General features: G+C 39.0%; 1 protein-coding gene across 4 annotated transcripts in view; it reads right to left on the reverse strand.

The window, feature by feature from the left end:
• Nucleotides 1–13614, reverse strand: part of ABCC4 (ATP binding cassette subfamily C member 4) — a 142144-nt gene that overhangs the window by 28378 nt on the left and 100152 nt on the right. For all 4 annotated transcript variants that reach the window (XR_007201876.1, XM_048295785.1, XM_048295783.1 and 1 more), the window contains 4 exons: nucleotides 10906–11016; nucleotides 9326–9426; nucleotides 7018–7209; nucleotides 2744–2899 (listed from right to left, as the gene is read on the reverse strand). Coding sequence is in view for 3 of the 4 variants with exons in the window: in XM_048295785.1 (XP_048151742.1) it covers nucleotides 2744–2899; nucleotides 7018–7209; nucleotides 9326–9426; nucleotides 10906–11016 (560 nt within the window). In the remaining variant the exon portion in view is untranslated. The remainder of the gene's footprint in view (nucleotides 1–2743; nucleotides 2900–7017; nucleotides 7210–9325; nucleotides 9427–10905; nucleotides 11017–13614) is intronic.

Consider the following 13614-nt stretch of genomic DNA (forward strand, 5'->3'; position numbering starts at 1 on the left):
GGGCTGCAGCAAATCATAATAGAATTCAGACCTTAACTCTTTTATTGTCTTTTCATTTCTAAACCATCTGCATGCTATAAAAGAATTAAAAAAGAACATGCCATAAGCAATATAAAAGAAGATAAACACTTCTTGATGTAACATGCCAATTATTTGGAAGTATCTGCTGCAATAGCAATGTCATTAAAAACCTGTTGAATGAGCAAAAGGGTTTAACACAAAACATTTCCAGGCCAAAAAGCAGTTTTCTTCAAAAACACCTAGAAAGTAATTTGTTTAACAATACACGTTTTAATGCACCATTTGGCATATTTCAAAGGTATTGTTACATTTATTTTCCTTTTCAATCCATTTTTACAGGTTGGCAAAAGAAGAGGCTGAACCTATAAAGTGTTCATAACTATTATGAAAGTCCTAACAACAGACACGCACTGCAACAGAAGATAAGGATATTTTTTAATTACCATTTCTGACACAGATTATTATTTAAAACAGTCTGGTTTATGAGAGGAAAGTAATAAGACTAACCTGTAAATAATTGTTGTAAAAATGCTTGCAGTCAGAGAGGCAGACAACATTTGCATAGAAAAGATTTACAAACACAACCTTTACACAGCTCCATCTAAGCAAGCAATTAGAAGCCTAAGCATATTTTTATTTCTCCAGGTAGGTATTTAAACTTACACACAAGAAAACTTCAGTCTTGCCTCATCACTCTCTAGGAACGGTTCTGTTTAGCATGTTTTGTGTTGCAATTCTAATAAGCATCTCTCTCTCTGGTTTTTCAGCTGCCCACATAATTATGAAGATATTTGCTGCAAAATAACTACCTGATGTTACATTGCTATTCCTATTATTGACACTACTATTAGCACAGTACAAGACAATGCCTATCATAAAGTTTACTGTAAAAGTTTACTGATTCCAAACTCTCCTTCCTCTTCTTCTTCATACCACCACTTGATAGTTCTGCATATTTTTAGTAGAAACAGTCTTCCCTTACATAAAAAAAAAATGCTACCTGCTAGCCTTTGGACACTCAAAACTTTTGGGTCTATGATGAAAACCTTATATAAACTTGACAAAAATCACAGAGTTCCACTGGATGAGAACAGTTTTAAAACTATGTCAATAGACCAGTGTATGAAAACACCTCACATGTAGAACTGAATTCAGCAAACTTTGAGCATCTGTATCATTCAACATGTAGAAACTGTATTTGACGTGCCGTTTTCCTGTCTCAGTATCCTATTTTGTTCAACTGGGTTGAATTCTTCAAAATGTAAAAATCGCCCACAATAGCTGTGGGCAAGGCTTTCAAAAAGCTGTAGACCTTGAATGAACTGATGATCATCTGCTTTCATGAGAAAGGAACGCTGCACACAAACAAAAAATTGAATTTAAATCCATATAAAGTCCTCTTTACATACAAAAGATGACTAGTTCCAGTGAGTACTGCAATAACAAAGCCTGCAGCATGCAGAAACAAAAGACATCCTGAATTAGGCAACAATCCAGTTGCTGGGGAAGTACCTATTTTTTAATTTTTTTTTTCAATAGCATACCTGTTTCTTTTCTTTGACTCGTATTCTTGGGGAAAAAGAGCCTCATTACCATTTGTATCAGATTCTCAATGTAAAGAAAGTAATACACTCTGACAGCCATACCGCCCACAGACTAGCACACATTCAGATGCAACTCTAAATACAGATTCTGTAATAAAATACAGAGATCTGAGAAAAAATGCTGAACACGGCAAAAAAATTCTTCTGATTTACAATCTACTCTTCACTCTACCTGCTAGAACAGCGCAGATGAACAACTTTCCAAAATATGACTTCACATTTGCATCATAGGAATTTTTCACTCTTCCTCCCTCTTCAGTGAAGAGCAAATGCCCACAGAAGAGACCAGAGCTCTCATGAAACTGTAACATGCACAGACTTTGCCTTCTAAGTTTTGAGGTTATACATAACCCTTCTCTGATTTAATGTCTCATGAAAGTAAGACTCTAAGAGAGAAGATCTGTTACCTACTGGACTTCTTTGAACAGCCTTTTTTCTGCTCCAGCATGGGAGATGAGGCTATTTCCAACACTGTCTTAGTTGTCTTTTTTTTTTCCTGTACTGCAGCCTTTCTTGCATTCAGCTTCTAAAATTCATCAAGTTTTATTTATTATGGGCCATAATGACCTACTCTTTTGTCTGCTCCCCTGGTCTTCTCCTGTCCAGCCTTCTCCAAATAATGCAAAAGCTGATAGCTCACTTCCAGGTAGCACATTTGCTCTTTCTAAATCTATCACCAGTCAGTTTGTACAGAGGTGACTAGGGAGGTGAAAGTGGTCCTTCAAAGTCCCTTACTAAGGAAGCTTCAGGCAATGCATCAGGCAGGAATTGCTGCCAAAGGATCAAGTGACTTCAGAGGACTGCTGAAGATTGGTATATACGTACCAGATTTTCTCTGCTCTTCCCCGGACTATAGGAGGACAGCATACAGCTAACACACAGATATTCCAGAGGAACAGACAGGGTACAAAACTAGGAAGAGAAAATGCTCTAGTGCCCAAAATTGATTCTGTTTATCTTAAAATAATCAAGACCGTACTCAAGTAAGAATAACGCCTTGCTACAGTTCCTGTGTCTACTGCCTACAGAGGTGCAGGAGGAACGTATCCCAGCAAAGCACTTTAAACACTATGGTATTATATACAAAATATCCATGGCAAACCAAGTCACTCTCTTACCTGAGGTATAATTGAAATTTTCTTCCGCAAGTCATGGAGGCCCAGCTCTGATGTCAAGTACTTATCAATCCAAATCCTTCCTTCAGGTTCCGCCAAGCGAAAGAGGGCTGCTATCAAAGAGCTTTTCCCAGCTCCAGTTCTTCCCACTATTCCAACCTACAGAGCAAGCCAAGCCTGTACAATCAAACTGTGAGCTTTCCAGGACAAATTAATATGTCGAGCAACGTTTTTACAACATCACAGGATTTACAGTAGAACATGCACCAAATAAAACTTCTTTATAATTAACATTCTTTCAAGAGGAAAAATCCTCTCCTCTTAAATCAGTTTGGATTCAGGTGACATTTGTATACACGAAAATTTCTTGGATCATATTCAAAGGTGAAAGATTTCCCCTTAATGTGTGGTATCTTATTGTGTAAACAAGATAAAGTGGCTCAATGCACACAGCAATGTGATTCAAGGTTGCTAATTTTTATACTAAACCTGGTTTGCTGGGTGATGTTAGGCGAATCATTTCAGGCATGCATCTACTTCTCAACCCAAAAAAAGACTCCCATAAAACACTCTGGGAACAATGTACTCCCAATTTAAATAACTGAGACTGATTTTGGCTAGTATGGTTAAGGTGAAGTACTTTAAAGTAGCAGGATTATAAACTGTATCCATACTTCAGACATCTTCAAAAAGTATTGAAACTACAATGCCATGACAGCAAGCTGAAATTCCTTTTCAAACAAAAGAAATAGTGAATAATAAAATCAGAGAGATTCAGGCTTCTCTTTGTTCCCAAAGAAAAATCAGAAGACATAAGCAGTGTGAAAAAAAAATAAAGCTTTCAGAAAAAAGAGACTATGCAAAATATGGGATTGATAACTTTAATGACAAGGGGCTAAGACCTACTAATATTTCTTCTTTCTTAATTTTTTTTTAATGTTGTATTTGGGTAAAGGATTCTTAGAGAAAAACAATGCACAGTAATCAACCGTATCACAGAAGATAATGGATGTAACCCTCTACACAGATCTGATCTGGCAGAATTTCTGCATTCTGTTCTAATCCCCACATTTTCAAAAAAAAAAAAATCAGCACACTGGAAAAAGTTCAGAGCAGTGCAACACAAAATTAATATGGGTTGGAGATACTGATTTGATGGGGAAGGATTTATGAGGATGAAACGTGTATAATATAGCTTGGCAAAGTGATTGAGGTGAAGAAAGGAGGAAGAAAGATGAAAACCTTCATGAGTATACGTACAGACACCAGAGGGCAATTACCCACTGCCTGAGACTCACATGTATGCAGCAATGACTGCTGAAATGAAATTAAGCACAGGAAACTGCATCAAAGTGCAAGGAGAAACTTTCAGTCAGAGACACTAAGTTCAGACAAAACAGCAGTGCCCACGTTTGATAAAAAATACACAACACAGTAGAAAAGTACACTTCAAGGAGCAACTTATACTGCATAATCTACAAGGTATTTTCTACTTCTACATTTTGATTCAACAATTTCATCCAACCATTCATTATTCCACTATTGTATATAAACTAATTAACATGTCTACAGTGCTTATTATTTAACAGACTAATTTAAGCAAATCTGTTACAATAAATGATAAAATGTCTAGTACTCTAAATTATATCAGTGAAACAATGGAAAAATAGTTCTGAACAGATAAACTACAGTTCAGAAAGAAAATGCTGAATAGAGAACACAGACAACCAGAGCTGTGAAAACAAAAGTTCAATTGTTCCTCTGCAAATGTCAATATAAAGTATTGTATCAAGGATATAAAGAAAAAAACCATAAAAAAATACAATGATACTTAAAATAAAAATGCAGCTGCTCTACATATTGTCGAAATCCCACTTTCAGTTTGGCATCAAATGAAAGGACTATGCTCTTCAATATTTAGAAGAATCTATTTGCATCTTTGGTCCAATTGACTACAGGCTGCTGAAAATTGACAAGAATTTGAAATAGCTCAGTATACACATTATCTATTTGATTAATACATTTTATTCTTCAGAGGCCCACGCTCACAGCCAGTGCAAACACAGCGCCAGTCGCAAATGGAAATGCCAGCCACCTATCAGGAATCACACAGCCAGGACTGTGCTGCCTGTGAAGCCATGTGCGTACACAGGAGTACACCTGCTACGCTGGGCTCATCATTACTCAAGTGTCACTTGTACTTCATAGTAGAGCTGCAAGAAAAATGTGAGATTTACAGCATGTCAGCTACTCCACTGAAACTGCCCATGTCTTTGTTATCCCTCAGGCAACCTCCCTTTCATGGTATGTTCTGAGAGCACAGCTGCCATGCTGTAAATCTACATCTGCACCTTCCTAACTTTTTCATGTAGCCCGCAGATCCAGAAGCTGTCAGGAAAAGGTGCATTTAACAATATGTTAGCCAAAAAGCATTCATGAGTTCCCTGAAACAAAGATAGGGATGTTTAAACCCCAATGGTACACATGCTGACCTTGCTCTGCTGCAGCTATAGTAGCAGAGGAGGTTAACCACTGCCAGCTGCTGGCACAGCAGTTTGTGTCTCCCTGGTCTGTCTCTGTCAGGCCACACTACATTAGCAAAGTTGTTTAAAACACAGGGTCCTTCCTAACCTGCTTTGGCTGTAGGGAGATACTGAATGAAAGACAAACAGATCAAAAGAGACCTTAACCTATGAGTGATTTGCTAGCAACCACCTCCTTCATTCTTACTGTACCCCACAGCTTCCCAAACTGGGCCCTGGAGTGGCTACAAGAAAAACTAGAAGCACAGCAGAAGCTTAAACTCATTCCTGCTGCCAGTGGCACTGCAGCCACCAGAAGTCTCTATAAACCAGGGGCCTGAACAGGCCTAAGAGCTCTCACTGACAGCAGTATGGGCAGAATCCCCAACAGATCTGGAAACCTGGTTCTGAAGAAGATGCTTCTCCAGAATTAAAACCAATATAAGGAGGAGGCATGTTTGGGAGATTTATTTTACACAGCGGCAGCCTACTGCAGTGTTCTGCAAAACATCATAGAAAGCAAACACAAAGTTCTTGGCAATAGTTTTGAGCTGGGCAAATTCAGGATGACAAAACCACAGCGGAACTGCTCAGCAAAAATAAATACCCCCAGTGATCCCTCTCTCTCCTGCCCCCACCAACAACTGAGTCATGCACTGCTAATATCTCTTGCTTCTGTTTTTATTTTTTTTCCTGTCTCTCACTGAGAAATGTAGAACTTCTTGTCTATATTGGAGAGACATGTAACAGCTAAGGAGACGGCCCATATGGCTCTTCTCAAAAGACTATTTTTAACTCATTCATGGCCAATTCCAGGAGATCACCTCAATGTAGCAAAGTCCGATTGAATTTTGGAACATGCATATTATTAAAAAGGTCCACTTGAGGAAAGAAATGGTTTGGAACTGCATGGAAAAGCATGTTAAAGAGGAGGCGAGGGCAATGACTGTAGAGTTGAACAGCCTCCTAGGGAAGACCTCCTAATCAAAAAAGTACACCTGCATTTGAAATGCAGCAAAGCACAAATTAACACTGCAGGGCTCTAATTTAATTTTGTCTGTGGGGGAGACCTTTCCTGCAGCACTCTTTCAACAGGGATAGCGTCAGAATTGGGGAGGAGGAGTCAGATTTGAAGAGGAGGAAGAGTTTTATTTCTATGTTTCTTTTGGCTACCAATCTAATTAATGACAAGAGTTAATTGCATTGGTAGCCAAAAGGAACTGAAATAAAATCCCGAATTCTAAAGTTATGCAACTGATTTGTATTTCTTTCTTCTGTCTTTCATTTGGGGCTCAGTGCAAGGGCATGTACATTCCTTATTTTCAATTGTTTTTGCTTACCTTGTCTGTTGACATACTTGATTCCAATTATGTTCGCTCTGTTGAATCCCTAATTTCCTAATGCAGGTCCATTTGCTTTGGATTTGAACAAACATTCTGGGCTTGGCTGGTATTTTCAATGTCTGCCACTTTCTGAAGAATCTCAGATTTTTTTAAGGAAATTAATGGACGTGTTTAATCCTTTATTTTGACAGACTGAAATATTATGTTCCAAGATGAATTTATGCTACACTTACAGGAAATAAATAGGCTATAACTTCTGTCATAAATATAATTAAAGCTTATTTTTTAAAAGAACACTTAATATTTTCCTAACATCCATGTATTTTATAATGGATTTCTAGCATGCAGCTTCTTGTCAACTTACCATCTTTGCTTAAGTTCTGTGAATATCCAAAGACAGCCATATACATACCTTTTCTTTTGGTTTAATTAAAACAGACAGATGTCTTAAAACCAATGGTCCGTCTAGACTGTAAGTGAAGTTAACATTTTCAAATGCTATCATTCCTTGGTTAGGCCATTCTGTTGGTGGATGTTTGTTGGTCTCCCAAGGAGCTTCTTTTTCAAGTTCTGTGTACTCCATCACTCTTTCTACTGATATCATCTAAGGAGAGGAAAGGAGACATAAATACGTGAACTTCATCCTGTTGCATACACTGCAAATACTGCATGCATATAAACATGTGTGTGCATTTTTACTATAGAGATTCAATGCAAATTACTCCATGGTTTTTCTTTTAAACACAGATAAGAGTATTTGGTGCCATTCTAGGCTTTCATTATACAGCTAAAAAAGTGGGAAGAATGCATCTCATGTCCTACTACAGATCTGAATCTATCATGATACATAAAGCCATACATAAGCATTTCTCATCAGTAGGATTAATTACAAATCTAAGTACGTGCATAAGTATTAAGAAAATTAAGCTGTGAGAGCTGCCTGTCAGACTTGACTAAGATGACACCAATCCATTGTGTGTTGGAAAGCCAAAGCTAGAAATGAAATTGCCAAATGAACTACAGGCAGACACATGAATGAGTTAGACTCCTAGCCCTGCACAGGACAACGCCAAAAAAATCACACCATGTGCCTTAGAGCAATGTCCAAATGCTTCTTGAACTCTGGCAGACTTGATGCCGTGTCCACTTCCCTGGGGAGCCTGTTCCGGTGCCCATCCACCCTCTGGGTGAAGAACCTTTTCCTAATATCCAACCTAAACCTCCCCTGACACAGCTTCATGCCATTCCCTTGGGTCCTGTCACTGGTCACCACAGAGAAGAGATCAGTGCCTGCTCCTCTTCTTCCCCTCATGAGGAAGTTGTAGGCTGCAATGAGGTCTCCCCTCAGTCTCCTCTTTTCCAAGCTGAACAGCCCAAGTGACCTCAGCCACTCCTCATAAGGCTTCACCTCCAGATCCTCCACCATCCTCATGGCCCTCCTTTGGACACTCTCCAATAGCTTCATTTTGTATTGCGCTGCCCAAAACTGCACACAGGACTCAAAACGAGGGTGCACCACCACTGAGCAGTGTGACAATCACTTCCCTTGACCAGCTAGCACCAGAATAGAGAGGAAGTGTTCTTGCCTCCTCCAAGTGTAGTCACCCTTCAATAACAAGGGATTTTTGGTGGATGTCCACCTATTAAAGAAGTCAATGCTAATCACAGTTCCATGAAGTGACCAGCATTTCACATTGCCTTTCTTTTCCAAGGTATTTCTGTATCAGAGCCTCCAAGAAAGCAGTTCAGTACGTGTGACACTCCCACACACTTCCAAAACATCCCCAATGGTAGGAAAAAACCTGAAAGCTTCCTTCTCATTCTTCACAAAATCTGTCACTACCAGTTTAACTGGTGTGTGAAAAATGCACTGAGGAAGCAATGTGGTAGCAAAAAAACCAATTCTAACATCACTGTTATTATTATTATTATTATTAATTAAACACGGCTTTGTAACTTCGACAAAAGGACTACATGTTATTTCCTAGACTATGTACAGCAAACTGTAACTTCAATTGTCAACACAGCAAAAAAAAAATCCCAGGTTTAGGTTCAGCATGTTTTTTTTACAATCTACTTTTCTTATGTATTATCTTAAGAAGAGAGTAAGCAGGCAAATTAGAACATGCTAGTAAATACTGTGAATTGGTCAAAGGCATCTTATATCATATTTTGGAAAACACACAATCTTCTCAGCTGAATATAAACAAATACTTTCACTTTTGTGTTAACATAGAATAAATAAAAAAGTTATAACCCTTTGCAATGGAATAACAGGACTCTAAAAATGCCACGAGGGATATAAATAAAATTTTAAAATGCAATAATAAATAACAATAAATTATAAATACCAAATATAAAAACATAATTTAAAATCTTCCTTATAAAGGGATTAATTTATTGCAACTTTAGCAAGTTGCAGTGCAATTGTCTACACTGTAACTAGACAGTTGCCTTTCTGCTGTAAAGGGAAATTGTAAAACCTCCCTTACTATGAATGGAGGACAGTCCCTGGACACAATTCATCTCAACAAACGTGCAAAATCAGTCGGACAAATTATAACATAAAAGAAGTTATTTTCCTTTATAACTGCAGAGTGGTGCCTCAATTGCTTGCTAAGGTATTAATATCCTAAGTTAATTAAGAAGAAACATCCTTAAGGCTTCATGTCGCAAGCATGAAAGGAATCAGGAGGGGAAAAGGAAGAAATAAACATTACCAGGTTTTCAACTTCAGCACTTTGTCTAACACCCCACTGGAATGTTCCCATGAGGGTGATTGCATAGGAGAGTGCCAATCCAACCTGCCCCGCATTCAGAGCTGCAGAAGAAAGGAAAAAGAGGCTCAAATTGGTACATTGTAATTACACAAAATCTCACTTAAGTTCACTTTCATGAGGTTATTACATGATGGAAGCATCACAGCCAGAATTTTATTTGGTCACGTGCTACTTGCTATCTGTGCAATGAGCAGCTCCAGGCAGAACAGCTCCCTGCCACAATTTTTGGAAACATTTTGAAGAGATAATCCCAATTCTCCTTGACCTGGCATTTATCTAAAAACTGAGGTTCAGTCTCAAGACCATACTTACACAGATTTTTAGGGTCATCCCTATCTGGCTGAGCATTGGTTAACTCTTCACATTTTTTTCTAAGGAAGTTAGATAAGGTCCTAAACCTAAGCAAAAAATTTGCATAAAATTATTTCAAAATTAGTTATGAACATTTACACCAACTTTGTACTCTTATAAGCAATCAGATAAAGTAAAAGGACAGAATATTTCTTCTCTGTTTATAAAAGCATTTACTGTTTTCGGTGGGTCTACTCTCACAAAATAAATGTATTCTGTCTGCCCAATATTAACCATGATTGTCCTCTGACTTACTTGAAACTTTATCCTAACATAGTCCCATTGACTTGAAGAGAGCTACTCCTTATCCAGAGGCAAGGAAAGATTCAGGACCATTGTTTTGACTTGTCTTTTTGCATTCTACTAACATCAAGTCTAGCTCAAAATTTGCAGAGTTGTGTGGCACAGAGTGTTCAAATTTTAAAATACACATGTTTGTATGTAAAACATACAAAACTTATCCAAAGAAAAAAGAAAAGAAACAAAACAGAAAATTAGCACTAATTTTCATGTCCAAGATAATTACTTCTTCCTTCATGTTTTAGATGACTATCTCATTCTAGTACATCTAACCCAACTACATCCTGGATGATGCATACACTAATGACAGTTCATGAGTGACAGTGAACATAAAATGTATTATTACGAGGCAATTTTCTTTCTGGAACTGGCCTATCCCACTAATCCAAGATATGACAAGAGCATCCCTAGGAACTTTAGCTTGCCTTTTTACCTACTGTGCCATGTGCAGAAAGGAAAAAAGTTGTTAAGAGGCATCTCCGTGGGTGTTTCAGTGTGAAAAGCAAAGCCCTGTAGGCCCAAAAGAGAAAGACAGAGGTAGGGAAAAAGAAGATGATTTATTTCTTGTTATTGCTCTGAAAGCCAGACTCTCGAAAGTGAAGACTGCAGAAGTGCAAGTTTGTTTGCACACTTGGGGATGATGACAGATGCATGCCTCAGCCCAGAAGATGTCTGAACTTCCTCCAGTATTTGCAGGAAAGCAGATACAGCCCCAATGCCCTAGACTAAGGAAGAGATCATGATCTAGAAAGAAACATTTAACTTAATTACAGCCTTTAAACAATTAGAAATAGTAACATATGAAAAAGAATTAGACATTACTATACATGGTAATTACTGGGTGAACTTTTTTTAACATCTGTACTTACTCTTGGCGAGAAGCAGTGAACCAAAAGCAACCACTATAACAAAAATGGCACAGATGGCATCCAGACGCACAGCAAACCACCTTGAAGTTGTCAAAAAGAGAAACCAGGCCTCTAAAATGTATTTTACAAAGACATAAAAACAGTGGATTATTAGAAAACTAAGCTGTGTTATTACTACTGAATTAACTCATGTTAATAATACAAGTTGTCAAAAAGACCCAGCATTGCCATCTTCAAGTGCACATCTGCATGGAGTGATGATGATCAGGATGCTGACCAGTTTTCCTGACATTGTCTAGTTTATTTTTCACACCAATAGCAACTACAATAGCAACCACAGCTAGTATAACATATAGTAACAGGATGAGAAAGAAAAACAGCCAGGGCTTGAAGCATGGTCCATTTATTTAAAATGGAAGCCTCTTCTCTAGTGGACACAAGAGTCTTATACAAAAAACAAAAGTACAACTGCACTTACTGTAGCTGAACTAGACTCTACAGGCTTTTATCTAGAACATATCACAATACAACTGTCACAGCCAAGTCTTCAGAAGGCAGCTGCACCTGGTTAAGCTCCTGCAGGAGCTACTCAATACAGCCAGTGCAGCTATACAGATCTATTCAGATGATTAGATGCACATATTAACTTTTGGGGAAGCTCACAGGTGGACATCTCCACTCCGCACTCATATTCAGGTGTTGACAATTTGGTGCTAAGTTCCATCCCAGATAGATATGCTACAGTACAAGGTACAAGAGAGTGCAGGAAAAGACACTGCAATACAGAAGGCACAGTGTTTGAATTCAGGGCCAAAACCAGAACCATAACAAAGCATGGCATATTTATTGCTTAGGCTGCAGTCAGAAGAATTGGTCTAGCTGCTACCAAGTCACAGCAGAAGGTCACCATTGCAACCCTTTCTGCCTTGCTTGCCATTACTCCCTGCTAAAGATCAGTGCAGCTTCAACTGTTCAGTGTTCCTTAGCCCAGTGCTGGGAAAAATTCAGACAAAAAAATTCTTCCTTTTGTAAGATAGAGAGGATGTAAGTCTGGTTTTAAGCCTGATCATCCTCAATAGCCAGATTATGGAGTGATCTAACAAATCAATTCAGCTAACAGAAGCCTCCGTGTAACTTCTGGAGGGCAGCAGAGGGTAAGATTGAGGATGACAAGAGGCATCCAGGTAAGGTACAGAGCTGGTAACCTCTTAGTACCATTTACATCAACCCTAACTGCATATGGCTGACCACACATTCAGCATTAATGGTTGCATTAAACAAGACATTTAATATGGTCATACACCTGGGCACATGGAATGACACATGCAGAAGGGAGTGCTGCAACAATTCAGAAACCTAGCTCCAGACACTGAATTCACTGTAATAATTTAGCTACTTCTCTGAAATCCAGAAACCAAGTGGCCCTAGAAACAATCTATGGCAGCTTCCTTGTGACACTAAAGCTAATTTGTGGTGCAACAGTGTACTTGTAAGATCAAGAAGTAGGACAGGAAGTAGATTTTCCATCTCCAGGCTTTTGCTCCATTGATCCTATTGTCCAGGAAGGCTGGTTAAACTGCCAGCATGAGATGGGTCATTTTGCAACCTCCCTATGTAACAGGGGTCACTGCGCATAGAGGAAGGAATCTGACAGTCACAGGAACTAACAAAGACTCATCATGGTCTGATGACTCATGGGCTTGCCTATAGAGATGGACACTGGCAGAAAGGAAACTTGGGTTTGGTCAAATCTCAGCATGCCTTTTAGATGCTTTTTATCTAAAATTTACTTAATGCTCCATTCACAGGCATCGCTCAAAGGGGTTCAAAGCAAGTGTCCTGAGACCTAGGCTCAGGCCTAAATAGAGAGGAAGATACTACTCCAGCTGAAAGTGCTCAACAAAACCACTGCTGGTTGGGAGAGCCTTCTGTAATGCAGGAAAGAATTTAAAACTCTTCAGGAGACTTAAAATCCCAGGCGTCCAACTTTGTGAGCTGGTATGAAAGGTATTCTCTTACATCAGCTACTGCTTGCTCGCATTTACTATCAAAGAACTATCCTGGGTGAAAACAACTTTAGGAAATCTCTAGTTCAGCCTCTGGCTCAAGCACAGTCAGCCTGGAGGTCAGACCATGTTGCTCCATGCTTTATGCAGTCTGAGTCTTGAAAATCAACACAGATGAAGCCTGCATCTCTGGGCAATCTTTGCCTCTGCTTGACTGTGCTCACAGTGAAATAGTTTTTCCTTTAATTCAGGTTAAACCTCTCTTGTTACAACTTACACCCATGTGGTTGCTCCGACCGCTGTGTACTGTGGTGAGGAGCCTGCATTCACAGCAACATCCTTGCAGACACTGGAAGGCCAGTATTGAATTCTCTGCATGCTGCCTCTTCTGTGAGCTGAACAAGCCCAGTTACCTCCCCACACAAGGAAATCTCTTCTGTTAATACCCTGACTATCTTAGTGGCTCCTCCACGGAGTTCAATCCAGTTTGTTAGAATGTTTCCCAGATCTGGGGGTCCAAAACTGGATGATGTATTCCCAGTGTGGGCTAACAAGTTGCCCTCCTTTGCTGTCCAGGCACATATTCCCTATGAGGACCAAAACCCACACACACTTTAAGCCAGCTGGTGTACCCCAAAGACTCTGGTGGGGAAGACACCAAAATGAAGTGTGTAGGTATGGAGAAGAGTGTGACTACAAGTAC

This window comes from Corvus hawaiiensis, chromosome 2 (assembly GCF_020740725.1).
Source record: "Corvus hawaiiensis isolate bCorHaw1 chromosome 2, bCorHaw1.pri.cur, whole genome shotgun sequence".
NCBI lineage: Eukaryota > Metazoa > Chordata > Aves > Passeriformes > Corvidae > Corvus > Corvus hawaiiensis.